Source organism: Camellia sinensis, chromosome 14 (genome assembly GCF_055761805.1).
Source record: "Camellia sinensis isolate YWXY chromosome 14, ASM5576180v1, whole genome shotgun sequence".
Lineage (NCBI taxonomy): Eukaryota > Viridiplantae > Streptophyta > Magnoliopsida > Ericales > Theaceae > Camellia > Camellia sinensis.
The window spans coordinates 19,235,943-19,258,908 of record NC_138974.1 but is presented as its reverse complement, the minus strand read 5'-3'; the positions used below and the strand labels follow the sequence as shown (position 1 = coordinate 19,258,908).

The following is a 22,966-nucleotide window of genomic DNA, read 5'->3' as shown; positions in this document are numbered from 1 at the left end:
CTTATGAAATATGAATTCATTTCGGTATCATTGTATGAGGATTGTTGGTATCACTTGTCACTTTGTGCATTTACATGTTCACATTTGGTAAGTTGATATTTCTGATCATGTGTTGCTTCCAACTGCTTATGATGAATTGGGGTTTGAGATATTAGCATCGGTTCTTGTTAAAAAAAAATGACTAGTTTGACTTCGTGGCTTTTTTAACTCGAGTTATTAAGCCCATTAGGGTGTCTTTACACCTAATGCCCTAAGTCCGTTTGGATTGGGAGTCATTGACCTAACACTTGCTATATGAGTTAATTATAAAGTTTAAGGGATTTAAACATTGCACTGTCACAAATAAATAAATAAATAAATACAATGTTTGATTTGTAGCCTTTTTAACTCGAGTTATTAAGTTCTTTGGGGTGTCTCTATACCTAGTGCCCTAAGTTCGTCTAGATTGGGAGTCATTGGCTTAACGTTTGTTACATGGGTTAATTAGAAAGCTTAAAAAATCAATTCATTAAGAAAGAAAAAAAAGAGAAAAAAAAAATTGGACCCATGTTTGATTTCAAAGATTCAAGACACTTAGTAGATGAGTAAGAGATGTTGCCTTTCATTCCACACCGAATCTCACTTTACATGAAAGCAACATGTGATACCTTCCATTTGATTGTGATTCAATGCTGTTTGTTTTCATATTTATGGTCTCATGGATAGCTTGAAGATTTATCTAACTTGCTTACTTGAAATTTGTCATAAGTGAGAGAGGTTGGTTTTGATGAAAAGGAGGTGGAGCTGAGAATTTGTGTATAAATTTGAAATAAGTTTCAATTCCTTAGATCAAGTTTGATGTTTGTGGGTATCACCTTTGGAAACCCTCACGAGACTTCAATCGTCCACTTGGGTAACCTTGTGAAAGGCTTGTTGCATATGCTAAATGCAATCATGATCTCTACGAAAGTGTCTTAGATAGATTTTGTTTTGTTTTGCTTTACTTGAGGACTAGTAAAGTGTAAGTTGGGGTGTGTGATCTGAGCCGAAATGTTACACTTTGAGACTCCCTATTTTATGTTTTTAGTCTTTTAAGCTTATGATATTTGATGCAATAAAGTGTTTATCTTCCTCTTAATGTTAACATTACTCCGGAGACAAAAGGATCGCAAAAAAAGGCAAAAAGAGTGAAAATCCATGGCTGAGTAAATAGGCACAAACGGAATTCACAATTCGCACGAGCGAATTTCCCTAACCAAGTTGATCCGCTCAAGCAGAATATTTAAATTGCACAAGTGGATCTATCTCGTTCTTTGTGCGTGTGTTTTTGACTCAGAATTGACTGGAGGTTACAAAAAGAGGTTTTGGACACCTATTTTGGTATTTGAAATCCTAGAGAAGACGGCTAGAAGCTAGAGAAGAAAAATAATCATCAATCCATGGCGTTCTCTTTAACCTTCGAAGTGTTCAACCTCTCTATGAGCGACTAAGATTTCTTCTTAGGATTGAGATAAAACTCTAATCAAATATCCTGTAATTTTGTATTTCAATTCTAGTTGTTTTTTGGAATTGGATAATTGTTGTATGATCATTTTTAGATTTTTTACTCAAATAATCTTTTCATTGATTTATGTATTCGATTTCTATGATTGAAAATGCATGATCATACAACTGTTTCACTTTCTTATATATACAAATCGTGAGACAAGTCATGCTTAGGAGAGACGAATCATTTTGTAACCTTAGTTTAGTGTAGACGATTTGTGCCGATCGAATATAGCTCATGCCTACGTTTTGAATATACTCATCTTCTTAACGATGATATTGGGGCTTGTAGCCATGATACATTATTATTATCCAGGCCATTGATTTATTAGAATTAGATATTTTAATTATATGATATGAGATTAGTAGTGGATTCGAAATCCTAAGTCTCTCTATATTCAAATTATTCTCTTTATTTGCGCAATTATTTTAGCTTTAATTTAAATTCTCATTATTAAAAAATTAAATAATCCTCTCTTCTTCAGATTAAATTAGGAATTACCACTCGAATTGATACAACTCAGCCCAAAGTCTTCGTGGTATGATACTTGGACAATGCACTGTTCTACTGAATTAGTGTTTTGTTTAGTTCTTTATTTTTGATTGAAAAATGACCGATCAGTCATCAACCAAGAGGGCACTCCAATGATAAAATCAGTAACAAATCTCACAAAATATATTGATAAAGTAACAAGAATACTTAGACAAATATTTGCACACACGGGGTGCCTGCTTTATATTGTAACACCCCTATATAAAATACACAAATCAGATATGATGATTCTAATCAATACTCGATTTCACTTTGATTAATAAGTTTCCCTCAAATAGTATTTCATTTTGTATGAGAGGTATACAAGAGTGTTCACATGCATTATATATTCAATCTCCTAAAAGGATGAATATATTGCATGTGCAACAATAACAAGTAAATAAATAACAACAAAACATATCCCCAAAGGCTATAACTTCCAAGACTTAAGCCTAGTTACACACAGAAATGTTATCAAACCCAAACATATTTAGCCATTGGCTTGCCAAAATTTCACAAAAAGAAGAGCCTCTTGTCCTTTAAACACTCTACACCTTCACCACATCCTTTCCAGCACAAATCCATTAGGGGTGAGCACAAAGCTTATTAGAGATATTTTAACAAAGTATATATGTTTAAGTAGTCTCATATACATGAATGCAATGCCATGCCATGTCCAAATATCAAAGTTTTCCATTTCTTTTGAAAATACATGCAATGTCCCATTCAAAAGTTCATTTTCTTCATGAATTCAAATTTAGACAATGGGATAGAAAATATGACTCAGGTAATCCCTAGGCTGGTGTCTTCAAGTAGGCATAACAAGCACTACCAATCCCCCACTTTACTGGCTTCTAATTGGAAGACACGTGGTACCTTCTTCACACGTGTTTTCGGTCTTTCACCTTGAATACTCAGGCCAACTTAAACAATACTAATTACACCCCCTATCCAGACTTACCAAACGTATTTACCCCTAAAATGTTTCCATAACAATAATTATTTTCTCAAAACAATGACTTTAGTTTCCAAGGCATGGCTATAATTAAACAATGTTCAAAATGATGCAAATGCATGAAATGTGAGATGATTATCCATAAGTATCTCATTCGTACGATATCTCCATAAATCTTCACATGTATTCAAAGTAAACTTTCATTATTCAATGATTCTAAAAAACGATAACAAAACATAATCCATGTGATATTTATACTTTTTTATGTTCACAATCACTATTCCATTCATATTTCAATGTATACCATTTCAAGGCCAATAACATTTTCTAACTACAACAATTATTCATCCCATAGATATCTTAATTACACAATCATTCTAATGAATTTCTATCAATTTCATGAGAAATTTAACACTAATTCTATAGATATTTCATAAAATCCACTTTTCCATAATTTTTTCAAAACTAGGGTTTGACCCAAAAACGTGTTTCTTTCTTTCTTTCATAGAATCTTGTCACAAAATGTTGTCAAAAGTTTCATAAAATATTTCTAATTTGAACATCGTCACAAGAAAAGTCATTTTCATCAACATTTACTGTCACGACCCCAAACCCGCCCCTATGGGTTTAGCACCGTAACCGGCCAGTAATCCGTGATTATCGAAGGCTTGCTTAACAGTAATAACAGTAATACAGAGTACAGGGGTTGGCGGAAGTCAAAACAGTAATAAAAGATGTCCAATGAGCTGTGACAGTCTGTATGCAAAAAAGACTTTTCATACATATTCACATTCAGAACTAAAACAGTATATACATACATATACAACCATTCAGGTTAGGGACCAAATCCCTACAATAACAGTACAGTACAGGTACAGTTGGTCTATATAGTATTACAAAACAGAGACAGGAGGGTGAACTAAGACACCCCAAGAAGCCTAAGCTTGAACACACTTAGAATCTCGCAGTGAGGCACGTTGGTTGGCTTGACAAAAAGGGAGTTTAACCCAATGCTTCTAGCTCCGATCCGGTGCCTGGACACCTACATATATATAAACAGTGAGCTAAAGCCCAGTGAATAACATATGCGTAAAGAGGTTAAGAATGAATGTCCTTTCAGTATTTAAAACAGTCAGTTATAATAGTATATCAGTCATTCAGTCATAGCAGTCATATGTGGTACATCCCATAGCAAAACAATACAGTAGGTCTTAACAGACCAAACAATCAGTTGATGGCCATCATATTAGTAAACAGTAGTGGTTCCAAACATGGGAACCGATAGAGATCTCTGTGACAGTAGCAGTACAGTACAGTAACAGTAAATTGTTATGGATGCCACGAATACAGTTCGCAAATAGGACAAACATTCATTCAATAAGAAATATCATTTCAGAAAGCAGTATAGTTGATCATTCAGAAAATATTCATGATTGAATATATCTTTACAACATTGTTACTCATAGAGTTCTGGGTTACAGATAGGCTAGTGAGCGTCCTCGGATGCCAACCCTACATAGTTACAGAACGAACACACACTAAGTTACACACTTGGGAATCAATGACTTAGTCCCTATCTTGACTCGGTGTGGTTCTACATCAATATCCTCATTAAGATGCCTTAAACAAGGTCTAGGAATGCCTAGGATGAAATGAGGATGCAAAGATGTACTTCAAAACACTTTTTAAAATTTTCAGAAAACAGGGGTCTCGCTTGAGTGTGGCTTCCTACGCTCGAGCGGACATGCAGACAAAAGATCTCTGCTCGAGCGTGACTTTCCTCACTTGAGCGGACTGCAAAAGTACTGGATGCATGAAATTCATGCTCGACGGGCGCTCGATCCCCGCTCGAGTGTGAGACACAAGTCCTCGCTCAAGCGTGCATTCCCTCGCTCGAGCAGACTGTAAACACATGCAAAGTACTGGATACACGCATTTCACGCTCGAGCGTTACCTTACTCGCTCGAGCGTGGATCCAAAATCTGGAATTTTCAGATTTGTCTCCAAGCATGAAACTCAACATTTAAAGTATCAAATTCGATCATTTTGGGCTAATTTTTTGGAAAACACTTTAAAACTCATATTATGACATGTTTCAAAGATCAATTTGCAAAATCAAAGCCCAAAGGTAGTTCAATTGAACCCATTTCCAAACAAAACTTCAAGAACATGATGTACATGCAACGTGCAAGTGTTCAATTGAAATCAAAGCTTCAAATACTTAATCAAATGAGCCAATCCTTCCAAAACATGATGAATTCATGAACTATAACCCAAATATGGACATGCATGTGAGGATTCTATGAAAGCAACCTCAAAATTCAAGAATGTAAACATGCATGCATGATTCAAGCTCACTATTCCACATTTTAAGCCATAACTTGGCTCTAGACTTTAACATTCTTCTAAACCATGCAAGAACCAACTCAATTCATAAACAAGAAGGTAAAAGCTCTACCTTAAGTCTTCAATTTCAAGAATGGAAGCTCAATTGTGCAATCTACTCTTCAATTCTTCAAGTTCTCCAAGTAATTCTCTAGATGAAACCAAACTTCTTCTCTCTCACTCTCTAGTCGGTTGTCTCTAGGAAGGTGAATGAAGAGTGATGCCAAGCCTAGGTAAATCAAGACTAAACAATTGGTCTAGCAAAGTCCACTTAATGGCATTTTGGTAAATAAGCCCACTAATGCAACTTAACATTATTTAATCCAATTTAATCATACCAAATCAAATTTCAATTAAACCTACCATAAAATCACATAAATTCTAATAATCATGAAACACTAATCAATTTCAGATTCGGCCGCCGATAAGGCCTTCAATTCACAGTGCGACACTTAAAACATAAACAAATCAATTAACAGTCAAACAGATAGAAATGCATTTAACATAACACATTCATGCATTCAGTTTAGGATTTCATCCTAATCAGTTACTTATCATGCTCAGTCACAGTTTAGCAGTAATCAGTGGTGAGGGTTGTCACATTTACAAACCTACACTACAAAGTCCACATTACACTTCCAAGATCATAAAAGGAAGGAATCGACATGTTAAAATCATATATATAACTCAAAGAACTCTACACCTCAAGACTTTGAGAAGAAAAAGATGAAAAACTTCAAAATCAATGGCATCAAAATCTGATCTCCACCGCACACGACATAGTCCTTGATGAGCTCTCCAAAATTAAAGAAAGCACTATGGTCAAAAATCTCAATGGATAAGGAGAGATCAAGGAAGTAAATAAAGTGGGTAGAGGGTTTCTAGAGAGAGATGCGAGAAATGAGAGTGAGAGTTAATGTAAAGAGAGTGTGTGAAATGAAAAGTGAAGAAAAAGTGTGTAAGGCTCAACTTTTGAGTGATTGGACACATTTTTTTGGAGCAAACTGTGGACAGACCGCTCAAGCGACCAATCTTGCGCTCGAGCAAACAATTCAAATTTGAGGACTACTTGAGCAAATTCTGGGCTCAAGCGAAGAATACCGACTCCCAAAATCTCTCTACCCCTTGTCAAAGACTGTTCGAGCGATGAAAACTTCACTCGAGCGAAGAACACATACTCCCAAAAGTTCAAACTGCAAAATGAGATACTGGAAAGCTGATGTCACCATTCGAGTGACCAAATGACCGCTAGAGTGGTCTTAACCTGAAAGTGAGACAGAATAACCTGAAAACATTCTCACATTCCCAGTTTCACTCCAATTCCCAAAAGTACAAGATGACATCTCAGAACACACTAAAATATATGTAGAAATAATCACAAGAAGAATATATAACAACATAAGAATCAAAAAGCTCAATTGTGACGAAGACAATTAAGGGAGATAAAAAAGACAAATGAATACACTCAATTTGCTTCAAAAGGACTCAAGGCATCACAATCTCCCCTCCTTAGGAGATTTCGTCCTTAAAATTAAACCAATCTTTTCTTCAAGAACATGTTCTAACCCAACAATTCCCAATCGCAAGATTTTATGCCAAATTACAACGACATGATCGTTTAATACAACTTCACATGATTTATAATTTCATTAACTTCGATGATTTTCATAAAATATTTTTTTTTCACAATCACATAGAGTTCAACAATTTGTAATTAGCATTGAAATGCCCAATTTCCACAATAACATTTAAGTACACAACGACTTTAAACCAACTAAACGTTATTAAACAAATCTGGGTATTTGGAGTGGACTTTTGGCTCTTGTTCCCAAGTTGCCTCCTTAACTCCATGGTGTCTCTACAACACTTTAACCAAGGGTATGGTCTTGCCCTTCCACACTTGTTCTCAGACATCTAAGATGTGGACTGGTCGCTCTTCATATGTGGCATCCTCATCTACCTCCAAATCAACCCAATTAAGAACATGCGAAGGGTCAGGTTCATACTTCCTAAGCATAGAAACATGGAACACATCGTGAACCCTGGTATGTTATGGCGGTAAAGCCATATGGTATGCTACCTCTTCGATCTGCTTTAAGATCTCAAAAGGTCCAATGAACCTTGGAGACAATTTCCCATTCTTTCCAAACCTCATCAAAATATAGAGGTCGTCTCCTCTTGTCGGCATAACTCTTATGTCGACTTTGGGTCGTAACCAATCTCTTTCGGATGAGAGAAACCTTCTCAATTGTCTCTTGAACTAGTTCTGAGCCTAACATCGGTGCATCACTTACTTCGGCCCAATAAAATAGTGATCTACAAGGTTGGCCATACAAGGTCTTGAACGGTGCCACCTTGATACTCACTTGATAACTATTGTTATAAGAAAACTCAATCAACCATAGGTGTCTCTCCCATGACCCTTTGAAATCTTAGACACAAGCTCTAAGCATATTTTTCAAAATTTGTCTAGTGCGTATGGATTGTCCATCGGTTTGAGGATGATAGGTTGTGCTAAAGGACAACTTAGTTTCCAACACCTCTTGAAGGCTTTGCCAGAATTTGGCAGTGAAGCGAGGATCTCTATTTGAAACAATGGTTATCGGGATCCTATGAAGTCGAACTATGTCTCTAATGTATAACTCTACGAAAAATTCAACTAAGTCACTTGTGCACATAGGAATTGTGACAACCACCTCCTCAATTAAGTAAATTAATTATATTGATTATGTGCTTATTGTTAATTATGTGATTATGTGTTATTAAGTGTTATTGATTTCCATGTGGCTATTTGAATTGAGTTATTGAGCACAAATATGATATAATGTAAAATGAACCTGTCTGATTCAGTAATTTTAACAAGTTAGAATTAAATATTTGGATAGGCAATTAGAGCCTAATTCACATTGATATAATTAAATTTAATTTTCTTTAAGTCATAAACATGATAAGGACTAATTTAATTTGAGTGAATTTGATTTTAATTAATTTATTAGCCTACTTAATTTAAGCTTAATGTAAGGACAATAAAAGAATTAGTGGTTTTACTCATCAAGTGAATATAGAAGAGAGAGCTAGTGGATCTTGTTGAATTGAGTCATACACCATACACGTAGAGAGAGAGGGAGAGACTTTGAGAGAGAGAGAGAGAGAGAGAGAGAGAGGGAGAGAGCTCAACAAAGAGAAAGAAGAGGAAGGAAAGAACCAAGTAATCTTCTACAAAATTGATCACTTAAGGTAGGAATTCTTTTCTTATTTAATGAATGCGAGACATTACACTCATAATCCTTTAGACTTTGAATTGAATTACCAAGAGATCATGTATAATTATGAGTATAGTGTAAATTGTTGTTAAGAGCTCATATGATCACATAAAGAAATTGTAGAAATTGACTTGAATTGGCAACATACATGGCATAATTTGTGTGGAATCCATGATCATCTACTTGTTTTCTTACTTCTTGCTTGAGTTTTCAAAATTTAGGAGGAAAACTCCGTTCAATTCAAAGATTTGGAGCTCAATTTTGATTTTGTATTTAATTTCAAGAGATTGACTTTTTGCATGGATTTGAGCTTCAAATTGAAACTATGAATTTTGTTTAAAGCTAGATATGTTAATTTCAAGGTGTTTTTGACAAGTTTTGGGACTTGAATTTCATGAAAATGAGGTTGAAATTGCAAGCTTTGAGCTTCATTCTTGCAACAGATTTTCGGACTCAACAACACCCAGAACCGCACGTGTGGCTTGGGGCCCTGCACGTGCAGAAAACAGAACATTGGAAGCTCAGCTACTGAAATAATTACACGTGCGGGGTGTACATGCGGTGGTGGTTTCGCACGTGTGGCCAGTGCCCCCGCATGTACGGTTTTAAGGGCAGTCCCGAATTAGGTTTTCTCTCCACCTTTCTACCTTCTGGGCCTCTATTTGCATGGTTTTAAGTGTTTTTCATGTGTATTCACACTCATGAACACGAATGAAATATAAAGTATGAATTGAACGAGAAAATAATGAATAGTAACTGAATAAGTAAACAACCGATTGAATGATGGAACTGTGGATTGAGTTGTTGTGCTTGAATTTGTTTGTTTAGGTCGGATGCCGCATCTTTAGTGCATCTTTAGCATGTGTTTCAGGGAGCCCACCGTGAGTAACAATGTTGTAAAACTATGTTCAATCGTATTTTTTTTTCTTCTGATTGATTAAATGTATTGTTTTCTAAAGTAATACTGTTTACTGAATGAACGATTATCCTATTTTCTGAACTATACTTGTGGCATCCATAGCATATTGCTATTGTTATTGTTATCGCTATTGTTATAGAGATCTCTGTCAGTTCCAATTCTTGGAACTATTGTTTATTGTATTGATGGCTATCAATTGATTGTTTGGTCTTTTAGACCTATTGAATTATTCTGCTATTGAATGTACCACGTATGACCATTATGAATCTAAATGATTGAATGATACGAGATATTGATTGAGAAAATGATCTATTGATGAACCGATTGTTTCAATTATTGTAAGGACATCATTCCTAACCCCTTTACACAGTTGTTATTCATTGGGCTTTAGCTTATTATTTATTATATATATATAGGTGATCGGGCATCGGACTAGAGTTAGCAGCGTCGACCCAAACCCTATTTTTGTCAAGCCAACTATTACGCCTCACCATAAGGTTCCAATCCAACACGTGTCAAGGCTTGGGTGGTCCAGATTCACCCTTTTGAAACTATTCAAGTATCAAGATTGGTCTATGATTTTCGTTTATACTATTATAATTCCCTAACTTGTGTTTTATTTTGTATATAAGTGCTTTATGGACTTAAGTGTTTGTGAATATATATAAGTATATGAAAGTTTTTTTTTGTATATTTAAGTCCTCACAACTCATTGGAATTATTTTCTATTATTGATTGGCTTCTGCTAGCCCCTATTATTGTGTTACTATCGTTATTGTTAAGTAGGCCTTTGGTAGTCACGAATTACTGGTCGGTTATTACGCTAAACCTATAGGGTCGGGTTTGGGTTTTGATAGGAATAAAGTGTGTAGAGTTAGTCAACCTATCAACAACCACCCGAAGAAAATCGTTACCCTATTGTGTCCTCGGAAGCCCAACTACGAAATCCATGGTGACATGTTCCCACTTCCACTCGGTCATAGGTAGGGATTGCAACAAGCCCGCTTTTGGTGCTCGACCTTTACTTGTTGACAAGTAAGGTATTTCGATACAAATAAAGAATGTCCCATTTCATACCCCTCCACCAAAATTGACGACTAAGATCTAGGTACATGTTTTTGCCTCCTGGATGTACCATAAGACGTGAATGGTGAAACTCTCGAAGTACCTCCTCCCTACACAATTCTGGCATGAACAAACGATATAAGTATCTCACACTCATATTCATGTGGATGTTCAAAGTCCTCTTATTCTTCTCGTTGGAGATTCTCTCACGGATTATCTTTACCGTAAGGTCACCATGTTGCCTTCTATGACATTGCTAATCAAAGTAGGTTGTGCAATCAAGGTAAACAAAGTAGCACCCTTACTAGACTCACCAAGATGCAAGTCATACTCGCCGATATTCCCCAACATAACCCACTCTCGAATGGCCATAGTTGCCACGGTGCTTACGGACTTTCGACTAAGGGCATTGGCCACCACGTTGGCCTTTCCTAGATGATAGTGCAACTCAAAATTGTAGCCTTCCATAAACTTCATCTACCTACGTTGATGCAGTTTCAGATCTTTTTGAGAGAACAAATATTTTAAGCTTTTGTGGTCAGAATAGACATCAAACTTCTCACCATATAAATAATGCCTCTAGATCTTCAAAGAAAAAGTTACTGCCACTAGCTCTAAGTCATTAGTGGGTTAATCGTGGGTTTTTAATTGTTCTGACCCATAAACTACAACTTTCCCCTCTTGTATCAACACACAACCCAGCCCATCCTGGGACACATCACAATACATGGTATAACCCAAACCCCTTTCCAAAATTATTTAAACTGAAATGATCTCTCACAAGTTTTGTTCCACACATATTTTATACCCTTTCTGGTCAACCTGGTTAACGGTGCAACTAATCTAGAGAAGTCACTCGCAAAACAACTGTAATACCCAGCTAACCCTAAGAAATTTCAGATTTTAAAGGCATTCTTAGGCTGTTCCCAATCCTACACAGCATCTCTTGGAGGAATCAACGGTTACCCCTTCTCCCGGCACAACATGCCTAAAAAAATTCACTTCTATTAGCCAAAACTCACACTTCTCAAATTTAGCAAACAATTTGTGCACTCTAAGCAAGTCAAGTACTATTCACAAGTGTTCCTCGTGTTTCTCCTCGGAGGGTGAATAAATTAAAATGTCATCCACAAAGACAATTACGAACCGATCTAAGAACTCCCGAAAGACTCGATTCATCAAGTCCATGAATGAAGCCGGTGCATTGGTTAACCCAAATGACATAACTCATAATGGCTATAACGCGTATGAAAGGCCATTTTCTGGATATCCTCCTCCGTAACTCTTAACTGATGGTACCCCGATCTCAAGTCTATCTTTGAAAAGCAACGGGACCCCTTAAGTTGGTCAAATAAGTCATCCATTCTGGACAGAGAATACCTGTTCTTAACGTAACTCAATTCAACTTGCGGCAATCTATACATAATCGCAAAGACCCATTTTCTTCTTGACAAAGAGAGTCGGTGCTCCTTAAGGCAATGTGCTAGGGAAAAGTTCTTGGAGTTGGATCTTCAATTCATGTAACTCAGAGGGTGCAAATCTTTATGGTGCCATGGAAATTGGTGTCGTGCTAGGCATTAAGTCAATGGAGAATTCAATCTCTAGGTAGGGTGGCAAATCGGTGAGATTTTTAGGGAAAACATCCAGATAGTCACAAACTACTCTGGCTAATCATCACGGATCCTACTACCCTCATTGTCCCAAGAAAGGGCAAAAAGAAAGCTAAGTCCTCCCCAACACTTAAGGTCATACAACGGTGGAATAAGACTATCATCCTGATCACAAAGGAAACAAAAGTAATCCTCGGTAGGCGTGTATACAGACACTCGATGTCGTTGACAATCTATCGTGCCCAAAAATGTAACAACCAATCCATACCCAATATAACATCAAAAGTGTGCATGTCTAAGATAATAAAATCAAAAGAGAGTCGGTGATCCGTGACCTCAGTCTTGCAAGAGTGGCACACTCACCCCAATGCCACTTTACCCCCAACCGATGACTCGACCCACAATAGAGATTCTAGCTAATCAATCTCCAACCCCAAAGCAAAAGAAAAAGCAAAAGCAGTAGATATAAATAAATGTGACACACTCTTATCATTCAACACACTAGCCATAGAATTGAACATAACAAAATTACCTCTCATAATAGAGGTTTCCAGCAATTGCTATGGGGCTGTAAATGTGTACACGCACCTGTTAAGACACCCTATTTTTGACCGCCTTTAAGACTTGGGCACCTCCAATTGATCACCTAATGATGAATTTATACACTGTACAAACGCTCGATTTCCTCAGCAAGAAGCCTCAGTTTTGAGTCTCAAAAGCCTAAAAACCTTGCACTACTTTTGGACCAAAACATAAATTTTCCAAGCTTGATCACTCAAAGGCCTACAGACCAACTAGTGGCCGGCTGGAAAAAAATTAGTGGCCGGCCGTCCCCCACTTGGCCGGTCAACCAGGTGTTCCGGTGGAATAGATATTTGTTGCTAGCTATCCCCCCATGTGCATGCACTGCACTAGCTGGCTCAATACAAATATTTCTGAGATATCAACTAGTTGTTCTATATATAGAAAGCCATATCTTATGTTTTTAGGTTAGAAAAAAATCCAAGAGTTCAAATTCTTGAAAATCTCTCTCTCTCTCTCTCTCTCTCTCTCTCTCTCTATCTATCTATCTTGCAACCTATGTACGCCCTACCTATACTCCCTAAACCAAATTTTTAGGGCTCCTTACTGAGATTCTTGAGCTCAAATTTTAGCACTTGAGGGTGAGAATTGTCGGTTTGTGAATTAAAAGTGTTACTTCTCTTCAAGAGGTATAACTTCTATCTTCTTTACCCTACTCCTTCCCTATCTTTACTTGCTATTTTTGGACTGCTTTTCTACTGTTTTTATGGGATGAAACTTGTGGCTTAAAGCTATCCAAGGTAGAGGGGCTAACCACCCTTCTTTGAACCTTATTTTCCAAGCTTTTGCCCTTGTGTTTCCCATCTATTTTTCAACTTTTTCCTACTGTTTTTCAGAGGCTAAAAAAAGTGATTTTGAGGTTCAAAAAATGAAGGGGTTAGCCACCATTCCTTAAGCTTGCTTACTAGTTTCATTTCTCCATTATCGTAGTTCACTTTTCCTAGCTTTTCCATGATAATTTCAGCGCTGTTTTAGTTGTTCTTAGGACCGTTTTGGTGTATTTATTTCATTTATGCTTTTTATAGTATGCTTGTAGTGTAGTGGTCCTCATAGGTTTGGTGGTTTAGGCCTTAGTCACCAACCTATTAGTCACCAACCTATTTGAGTTGATAGCATTTATTTTATGCTTTTCACACATGTGTTCATACTTGCATAATCATCTCTGCACCCTCCCTCATTTGTTGATTTTTATTTCTTTGAGAGTCGTTTCAAATGAGTGTTGTTTAAGTATGAGAAAGAGCCCTTCCATGCTTAATGGTTTAATCTCTTCGGAGGTTTATTACTAAGGCATTATATCTCGCTCATGCCCAAAAAAACTTCTCGTTTGACACTTCTCTGCGTTAGTGGACTTGATTCTCATTTTTGGACTAAAATGACTAAAGAATAGAAAGGTAATTAAAAGATGCTAATAAAATTGGACTAATATCGTACAAGATAATAAAATCAAGTTGGGTTCAATCGGACGTTAATTGAACCCATTGAGTTTTGAAGCATTTTATACTCTCTTGTGATGATAATGGTTCAAAAATCAATGTCAACCACTTCCCTTGATCAATTCCACGATAGGGAGGGGGTTTTGTTGGTCTTTTAGTTTCACTTATTGAGCCTTTGTCTAAACGAGTCATGGATCATTATGCAACAACTTTGCGACCATTGATGATTTGTGAATCGATTCTACCGCTCCTTTGATCAATTTCATGATAAGGAGAGGCAGAGAGGATAAACATCCCCTGAAAACACTCTATTTTCACTCTTTTCCTTTTCTGCTGCAGCAGGGTAGTACCAAAAATAGTGGCCGCCTGGCCACCTTTTTTCAGCCAAACAAAGTCTTTTTCTTGTAGAATAGAGAATAAATTGAGGCAAAAATAGAAGTATTTTCTACAGACAGAACAATTTTGACAGCAAAATAGAGGTGTTTCCGGGAGGATGTTCGCATTGGCACGTGTGGTTCCTTGAACCCCGCTCGATTTTAATTAGCTTACATAGTTCTTAGTTAATTAGTTAAAATTCTTTTGAGTTTGTAATAGCTAGTTAGCCTAATTAATTGCTCTAGAATAATTAGTGTATTATAAGTAGTTTAATTCTAATTTGTAATAATTAACTAGTGTAGTTAATTAATTTTTTTGATAATGTAATAGTTAGTTAATTTAGTAATTAGTTAGGACATTCATTCGGATCCTCTTGCATGACGGCAAAATTGTAATATTGTGTATGTCTTCCAATCCAAATTCTTTTTCCCTTTTATTTATCCGCTTATAATGGTGGCATCATGTTTTGCATTTTTCATATCATTATCATGCTTACAATATCCATTTTTGCATGCATAAAGGTTTGGCTCATCATACTAACCAATGTCAAATTTCAAATTCTTGCTTGAATACGTGTTGAATTGATTCACATGTCATACTAGTAGCCGAGCCCATTAGTTGCATGTTGTATGTGTTACATTAGTCATTTTACACCGTTAGGATCATGCATTTTTTCTAACTATTTTATTTGGCTTGCGTCGGATGAGTACTACGTGACCGTTTTCGCTTTAGCATGTTGCATGTGTGCGATTGTTGCCATATCAAGCACAAATACCATGAGGCTAAGTGCTTAGTTGATATACCTGTTTGAATGCCTGTGGATGAAGGCTAATTGCTTAAGTTGGGATGATTTGATTAGTGTATATACGAGATCACTTTTTCAAGTGCTACATATTCAAAACAATTTTCAAACAAACATGAAACCAAAGCGTCCCAAATTTTGTGAAATAGTCTATACTTGTGTGTATCACATAGTAAAAATAGCCTAATAAATTGGAACAATAGTATATAATGTATATAAATATCACATCATGATTAGTAGAGGTCGATCTTTGATTGGGTGAGTGGGGTGCTCAATTCATGACTTTCTCCTCTCATACCTAAGTTCCCGCGCCGAGACACTTTGGTGATGACGAACACGTGGCTTTTGGCACGAGTCACGAGTTTTCTAAATTTTTCAAAACATTTAGGTGGCGATTCTGAAATCTGGCAATGCCATTTTTGGCATTTTTTATTCAAAATCGATTTTTCAACAGAATTGTTGGATTTGGACTCATTTGTATTTATCTATTTTATATTGCACTTGTGAAATTAGATTCAGAACCACGGGAGTTTGAACTGTAGGGAGTTTGAACTGTAGGGCTATCAGCAAACACATCCACTAATGCTTTGGCAACCTATAATTGATGCCAACCAAAATGTCACAAGCAACAAAGATGAATTATTTCACTATAAACGTGAGAGCAGAAGTCCTTCCAGATTCATGGGGTTAATTTTTGGAGCGCATGTGCATGTGCATGTGTAAGCAAGCACACACATAATTATTCTATGTCAGATGAACATAAGAAAGACTAGAAAATATAACCAAAATTCTGGTTATTAGAACAAAAACAAGTGAAACAAGAGGGATTGCGGGAACTATAATATGTATAATAGAACTACTAGTGTAATCTAGTGCCAAATTAAAAAAACCAACCTTTATTGGGTTGATCCTCATTTCCCTCAGAAATTCCAAGTTATCAACCTGAAAGCTAAGGAACTTCCTGTCAATATAGCACGTAAGAGTAGAATCTCAAATGCATACTATAACTAAAATTACATAAGCTAATGTGCAGCTGTCAAGGTATGTATATAGCTTCGCTAGAATGTATAAATATCTGGCTAATCTAAAATTTGTCTATAGAATTTTACTAGCACGTGACAGGTACTAGTGGAGTTGTCAAAAAATAAAAATAAATAAACAAAAGGGGAAAAAAATTAAATAACTACTGGTGTGACCATCATCAAGACAATCATTCTTGAATTTGACCCGCTTCTAGTAATTGATCAATAAGGGAATTTGAATTTTGCTACTTAGATGGATCGAAAAAATTTAATGTTAAATTTGATAATAGCTAAGCTGTAAAATCTATGAAGTCCAAATGTGGAACAAGTGTTAGTATACTACATGATGGTCATGAATCACCACAGCTGAACTCAATCTGCAAGTGGCAATTAAACAAAGACTTATAGATGCAACCAAGTTTAAAAAGCAACAAATTCAAAAGGCTTTGATTTCATGTTAGGCAAGAAGTCTGTGTTACCATTGATGGGGATAAAGGCAGCTGCACTAAAATATTGTATAGACTAACAATAGTGCCTATTGCTATCACTTTTGGAATCAAATTTTCAGTAAACATGGCCACTATTTTTTGGGTCAATCAGCATACAGAACTTGGCTCTCTCTTGGTATTCGGTTCATAGGCCTGCAGCCCAATCAAATTTTCAAGGCCTCTTGAGGTGTCATTTAGATGAGCCAAGCCCCTAAAAAATGAAGGATTATAACTCCAGTCTTATCTCATTCGTATTTTGAATAAGATTCTAGCATAACAAAGAAAAAAATTGTGATATAAATTAAAATTCCATTGTGTGACAACCTGTACTCAGATAATTATAACTACTCATTAAAATGTATGGATCAAGACAATGATTGTCTGAACTCATTCCACAGCAAATGATATACCCTTTATGCATATGCATGTTACTTGCTTTCTAGGTAAATGATGTCCCTGAAGAAAACCCATTTGCAATTGAATCAGATTACAGTCTGAAGAAAGCCCATTTGCAGTACCAGATTTGGTCCATATGATATGCTCTAGGGATAAATTTCAGACCTAATACGACATAATACATGGGGAAATATAGTGATATCCTTCAAGAACTTCATACACAGCAAATATCATAAATACATGCAGAAATATAGTAGAGTGGCATACCTATTCATTTTCTTTTGAAGCTTGCTGCCCACTAGATGCATCTGACACCTACAATATGTTAGTATAATGTGTTAATAATTTCCATATGTATATATGCAAATTGATAAAACGTAAAATTCGTCAATTTGTAAGTATTGCACCTCTCTTAAGCTCATACTCCCAGCCATACCCTATGACTCTAAGAACAAAACACGTGCCGTTAGGTTCTTCATCATCGTAGTGAACCTAGACTCAACGTCTTGTGTCACACGCTGTGTGATCTCATCAATAAATCACATTTTTCAAATACATACTATCAACTGACTATGTTGCAATATTCTTTTGACAAAGCAATTGGGAATTTCCAAAGTAAAACATTTTATTGTTCGCCACATCATTTTGGGTTTTGGGTTGGGGGGGGGATGGGTATGGAGCATTTTTCTATTTTCAAACACATAATATCACCTGAATATGTTCTTGTGCATAGTAATTAATATTTCCAAAATAAAATAGTGCAAAATCACTTTTCTTGACACACATTTCCTATGCACTGAACATTCCCGTGTTCGTAACTGATATTTCAAAAGTAAAAGAATGCAAAAATCACATTGTTTGAACAGTATCATATTATATTTAAAGTTCCAGATTTATTTTTTTAATAAAGCTACCAAAAAATAATCCTTAAGAACCTGGAATATAAGACCATCTGCTGCATGTGAAAGTCTTGGAATAAATTCCTTTAAAAGCTTAGTAACTGTAGACAGCAAATAAAAATCCTTCCTCCTCACCTGACAAAGCAAAATAAATAATCAATAAAAGAAAAGAATGCAATGATTGAAAATAGAATTGAGGGCAGTTAATGATCTCTTGTTCCCCCTTTCATACCCTGAATGACTCCAAGTCGTATCTGTAGTATGGATTTCTGCTCTTGTACAAAAAGTCACGCTCACTGTTTCGAGGTTTGATCATGATAAGATTCCATCTGTAACTGCCTCTATAACTGACTCTGCATTTCCACAGTTCCCTCAGTCCAAGCTTCATCAGTTCACTCAGTCCAAGCCTCATCAGTCACAACAGTAGCTCAACTGCATCTCAATAGTTTACTCATCAGTCACAGCAGCTCCCTACTGTATCAGAATCAGCATTGATATGTTGTCTATCACAGTCCTGTATTGATAGCAGTCCTCATTATAATATCTGTAACAGTTGTAAAGTTTGTTAATTAGTTAGAAGTGTTTGTTAGTGAATTAGTTAGTTAGTGTGTGTTAGTTATAAATATCATCTCTACTGTAATGTAATCATTGAGTGCAGAAAGTAATGAAATAAATCTTCATCTTCCACAGATCACTTCATTTTCAAGTATAATCCACCGTTCACTGAATGGTCGCTGTAATGATGTTCAAAGACCAAATTATTCACCACCAGACAATTTAGAACCAAATAAGAAAAGGAGGGGGAAAAAAGAAGAAAAAAGAAAACAGGAACATACAACCACACATTAACCTACTATGAGATTCTGCGGAGTTTAGAGAGAAGTTATCAGGGAAATAATACTAAAGGACCAACTGTTAAGTCTTTATAGCCTATAGACACCTGACATTATTTAAAAACTTCAATGCGTACTTTTACATTTCAGAGAAGGCTAACTATTCTAAGATAAGCAGCAGTGAGGTGAAAACTGCTCTTACGAAAAGACTTATGGGAAAAAACAAACAAAACAAAAAAAAAAAGTCAAAAAGACTAACTGAACTACTCTTTGAGAAGGAATGATGGATCCACCTGTTGCAGACCACATGCCTATGTTCTAGCATGGAGTAGAACTCCACATCAACATGTAATCAACAGATACTTGCAATTTAATAATATATGGGAGTAAAACTACATTATACAAGTAGAATAGCCTTTTCAATTGGTATAGCCACCATATATGATATGTCTAACCTCCATAATAAACACTTGGTTAATTGCTATCAGATCATAAATAAGGTATCTTCTCTCCTGCTTTTGCGTCTTTAGCTCAATGTCAATTACCATCTCTCCATCAAGTAATGTATAGTGATGCGTCTTCTCAAATATACCCTGACAACAAACAACATACATGAAAAAGGCCATCTAACAATTTTTTTAATTTAATGAATTAATTGATTTATTTGGAAACCAAAAACATTCTTAGGATAGAGAATATGAATATGGCATATTGCATGATTACCTTATTTGTGCTTTTGCAAGGAAACCGCAACTCAACCTTTTGGAAACAAAAATTTCTATCAATCACGTAACACCCATCCCAAGTAATTAGCATCATATATCGTGTTCCATCAGCTTTCCATGTGGCATAGTAATATCGCTGCCTTAAAAGTTGTAAATTGTCCCTGAAAATTGAAAAACTAGTATGCAAACTTAAAATTTTGAAAATAATGAGACAAAAATAGATACTATAAAGGTAAAATAGAATTCAGTAGGGTACAATCCCCAACTCATCTAGGTAAAAGCAAAAATACACTAACTTCCACATCATCACTATTATTATGATTATTATGTCCCGGGACAAGAATAATGTGATTCCAAAAGCAAACTTATGTTAAGTTTTCAACCCTCTGGGCAACCAAACATAATTTATTATTTCAAAATCCTCATTAATTACTAAATTCATAAAGCATCAATTACACATTTTGTTCCTCCTTTTTCACTCTAACTGACTAATAAAGCAAATCTTCTTTCACGAATTAATACAGCATCAATCAGTCCTAAGTTGTCAACTGCACATTTCTCTTTTTTCTTTTACATTTCTACTATTATTTAGCATAACTTTCTTGTGAGCAACTTCTAACCATTTACTAATAATCATGGAGTCTAATGCCATAAAGTGAGAACTTGTTCATTTACTTAGAGAGTATGAGGCATAACTGCGATTTTTCTTTGTATGAATTTGAAAATGGTGAAATGAATTTTGAGATCATGCAGCTTACTTCATTTATTTTTTGGGGTTGGGGGTCTGAGAGATGTTGGAGGAGTTATGCAAAACTTGTATCTAGGAACATCGACAAATCATAGGACTGGATGAGGAATAACCTCATGAGAGGAATAACCTCTCATCATCTTTATTAGCAGGTCTATTCTATCTTAGTGTCCACACGTCCCAACATCTATACAATGGATTGCATAGGGGCAATATTGAAAAAGTTCTTTCTAGTATATTGCTGCTGCCTTTCTTGCAACTTTCATTCTTTTAGAACTATGTGGTATGGTTCAGCTACCTACCCGATTGAATTATTTGGCCCACTCATTATCAATGAGATCAGGGTACTTCCAGCAAGAAACATATCGAATAGTCGGAGCTCGGTTAGCTGAAAATCAAAATTTAGAACTACCAGCAATCATAAAGGACCTACATCTTAAGGAGTAGATGAAGTGAAGAAGTGCCAAAGTACAGCCAATCAAATTCATCAAGCCAAAATTCAAATTGTTTGCATAAACTTTTATTAGTAATCTTAACAACCATCCATTAGAAAACATGAAGAAAAAAGATAGATGCATATATATAAAACTATTGTCACATAAATTTTATCCCGATTGAAGTCACTTATAATGAGAAGAAGCTCTATTTCATACACAGTCTAAGTACAATCTAAGTGCCTCCAAGCCATGTAACATTTTAAAATCATCAAAGGGAGGGGGGAAAAAAAACAAACAAACAAAAAATAGCCTTTCAAATTACCTAATTCAGAGAATTCTTGATTCCATCCTATTTACTATTTTTTATTTTTGACAAGTAACTCAAATTACCAGACCAATTTTCTTCAATGCACAATTAAGTCAAGACTTGAGAGTTCAATCACAAAGACAATTCACATTGTAGTCGAAGAATTTACAAAACATGATGATTGAATCGTGGAAGAATGGACGATAACAAGTAAAATCACAAAACTCATGTTAATCACGTGATTCAAAAAATTCACAATCATCGAGATTGCTTAGTCAAGCATACAAAGAGAGATTTCTCGCAGTTAAAAAAAGCTTGCTCGATACCGATTGTACAGTAGATAATACTGTACTCGTCGTCTCAGAGTAATCTGATTCGTTTGATGGACATAGAAATGGAATGTATGTATGTATATAGTTATACATTACATGGATATATATATATATATATATAGAGAGAGAGAGAGAGAAAGAGAGAGTACCGAAGAGCAGAGAAGAGAGCTGGATTATAGAGACATCAGATGGATTATAGATATCAGTGAGTCTAAAAGTTTGATAACATCAAATGGATTTAATAGTGAGATTGAATTTGCAATCACCTGCAAGAAAAACCATAGATAACTTCATTTGACTAACGCTAGATAAAATTACAAAGAACTGCAATCGTAAGATTGTCATATCAATTTGATGAGCAAAAGATAACTAAATTAATCACAATAAACCAAAGAAATCTGATCTACAAAACCAGATCAAACACAATTTCAAACTCAAATGAGAACAAACCAACAAAAAAATGTATTATTATAGTGCAAAAAATAAAAACAAAGGAACTCTCAGATACAAAACCAGATCAAGTACAAATATGAAACAAATCAAAACAAAAAACAGAGGAAATTTGAAGAGAGTTGGTACCTAATTTGTACACAATGCGTGATAGGTGAGCTTACTCTGCTGCATTTGAGAACTCCAAGAGACCTTTTCAATGCGGTCTACTAGTAAAGATAGGGTTTCTCTGCGATGAATCAAGCAAATTGCAGCGAGATATGTACACAGATACAGAGAGAGCAAGATTGTGCGAAAGAGAGATTGAGAGTTCAAGAGAGAAAGAGAGATCGAGACAGAAACAGAGAGATTGAGAGATCGAGGGAGAGATTCATACTGATGGAGTCCTTCAGACAACGATGGGTACGTGAGCGAGAGAGAGAGCGAGAGCAAGAGCGAGATAGAAAGCAAGAACGAGAGAGAGAGTCGAGTGAGCCTGCTAGGGCAAAACCAAAGGGCGCAAATAAATGAAAAATAGGGACCTTTTACTACCTACTTGCGTTTCATCATGCTGTCGCGTTTTTTTTTTTTTTTTTGCCACGGCTAATCAAACAGTCGCAAAAAACTAGACGCAAAAAGTCAATTTTCTAATAGTGACCTCGTTCTAACACCTAATTTAAGGACAAAAGTGAACAATCTATAGCACACAGTCACACATGTGCTCGCTACCAAAACTCACGCTTTCAATCACACTAATTAATAAACTCTTAATTCACACAAACACTTAGTTTCACTCTACGTAAGCACTTTGCCACATAAACACATACAGATTACTCATTTAAGATAATGTTTGTCCCACGAAATACCAAGAGTTCCCATTAACATGAGCATTGATTACGTGTTTT

At 35.8% G+C, this 22,966-nt stretch overlaps 1 protein-coding gene and 1 long non-coding RNA gene across 2 annotated transcripts; both read right to left on the bottom strand.

Moving 5' to 3' along the window:
• Positions 1-16,816: 16,816 nt before the first annotated feature.
• Positions 16,817-19,186, bottom strand: LOC145807584 (uncharacterized). The gene is made up of 3 exons (XR_014350806.1): positions 18,483-19,186; positions 17,759-18,385; positions 16,817-17,666 (listed from the first exon to the last, which is right to left on the bottom strand). It is a non-coding gene; the product is annotated as an uncharacterized LOC145807584 (long non-coding RNA).
• Positions 19,187-19,243: 57 nt separating this feature from the next.
• On the bottom strand, positions 19,244-21,798 carry LOC145807583 (mRNA-capping enzyme subunit alpha-like). The gene is made up of 3 exons (XM_082906058.1): positions 21,782-21,798; positions 19,807-19,969; positions 19,244-19,676 (listed from the first exon to the last, which is right to left on the bottom strand). Exons 2-3 carry the CDS (start codon positions 19,900-19,902, stop codon positions 19,503-19,505), a joined length of 270 nt encoding a protein of 89 aa, XP_082762184.1. The 5' UTR covers positions 19,903-19,969; positions 21,782-21,798; the 3' UTR covers positions 19,244-19,502.
• Between the last annotated feature and the right edge of the window lie 1,168 nt (positions 21,799-22,966).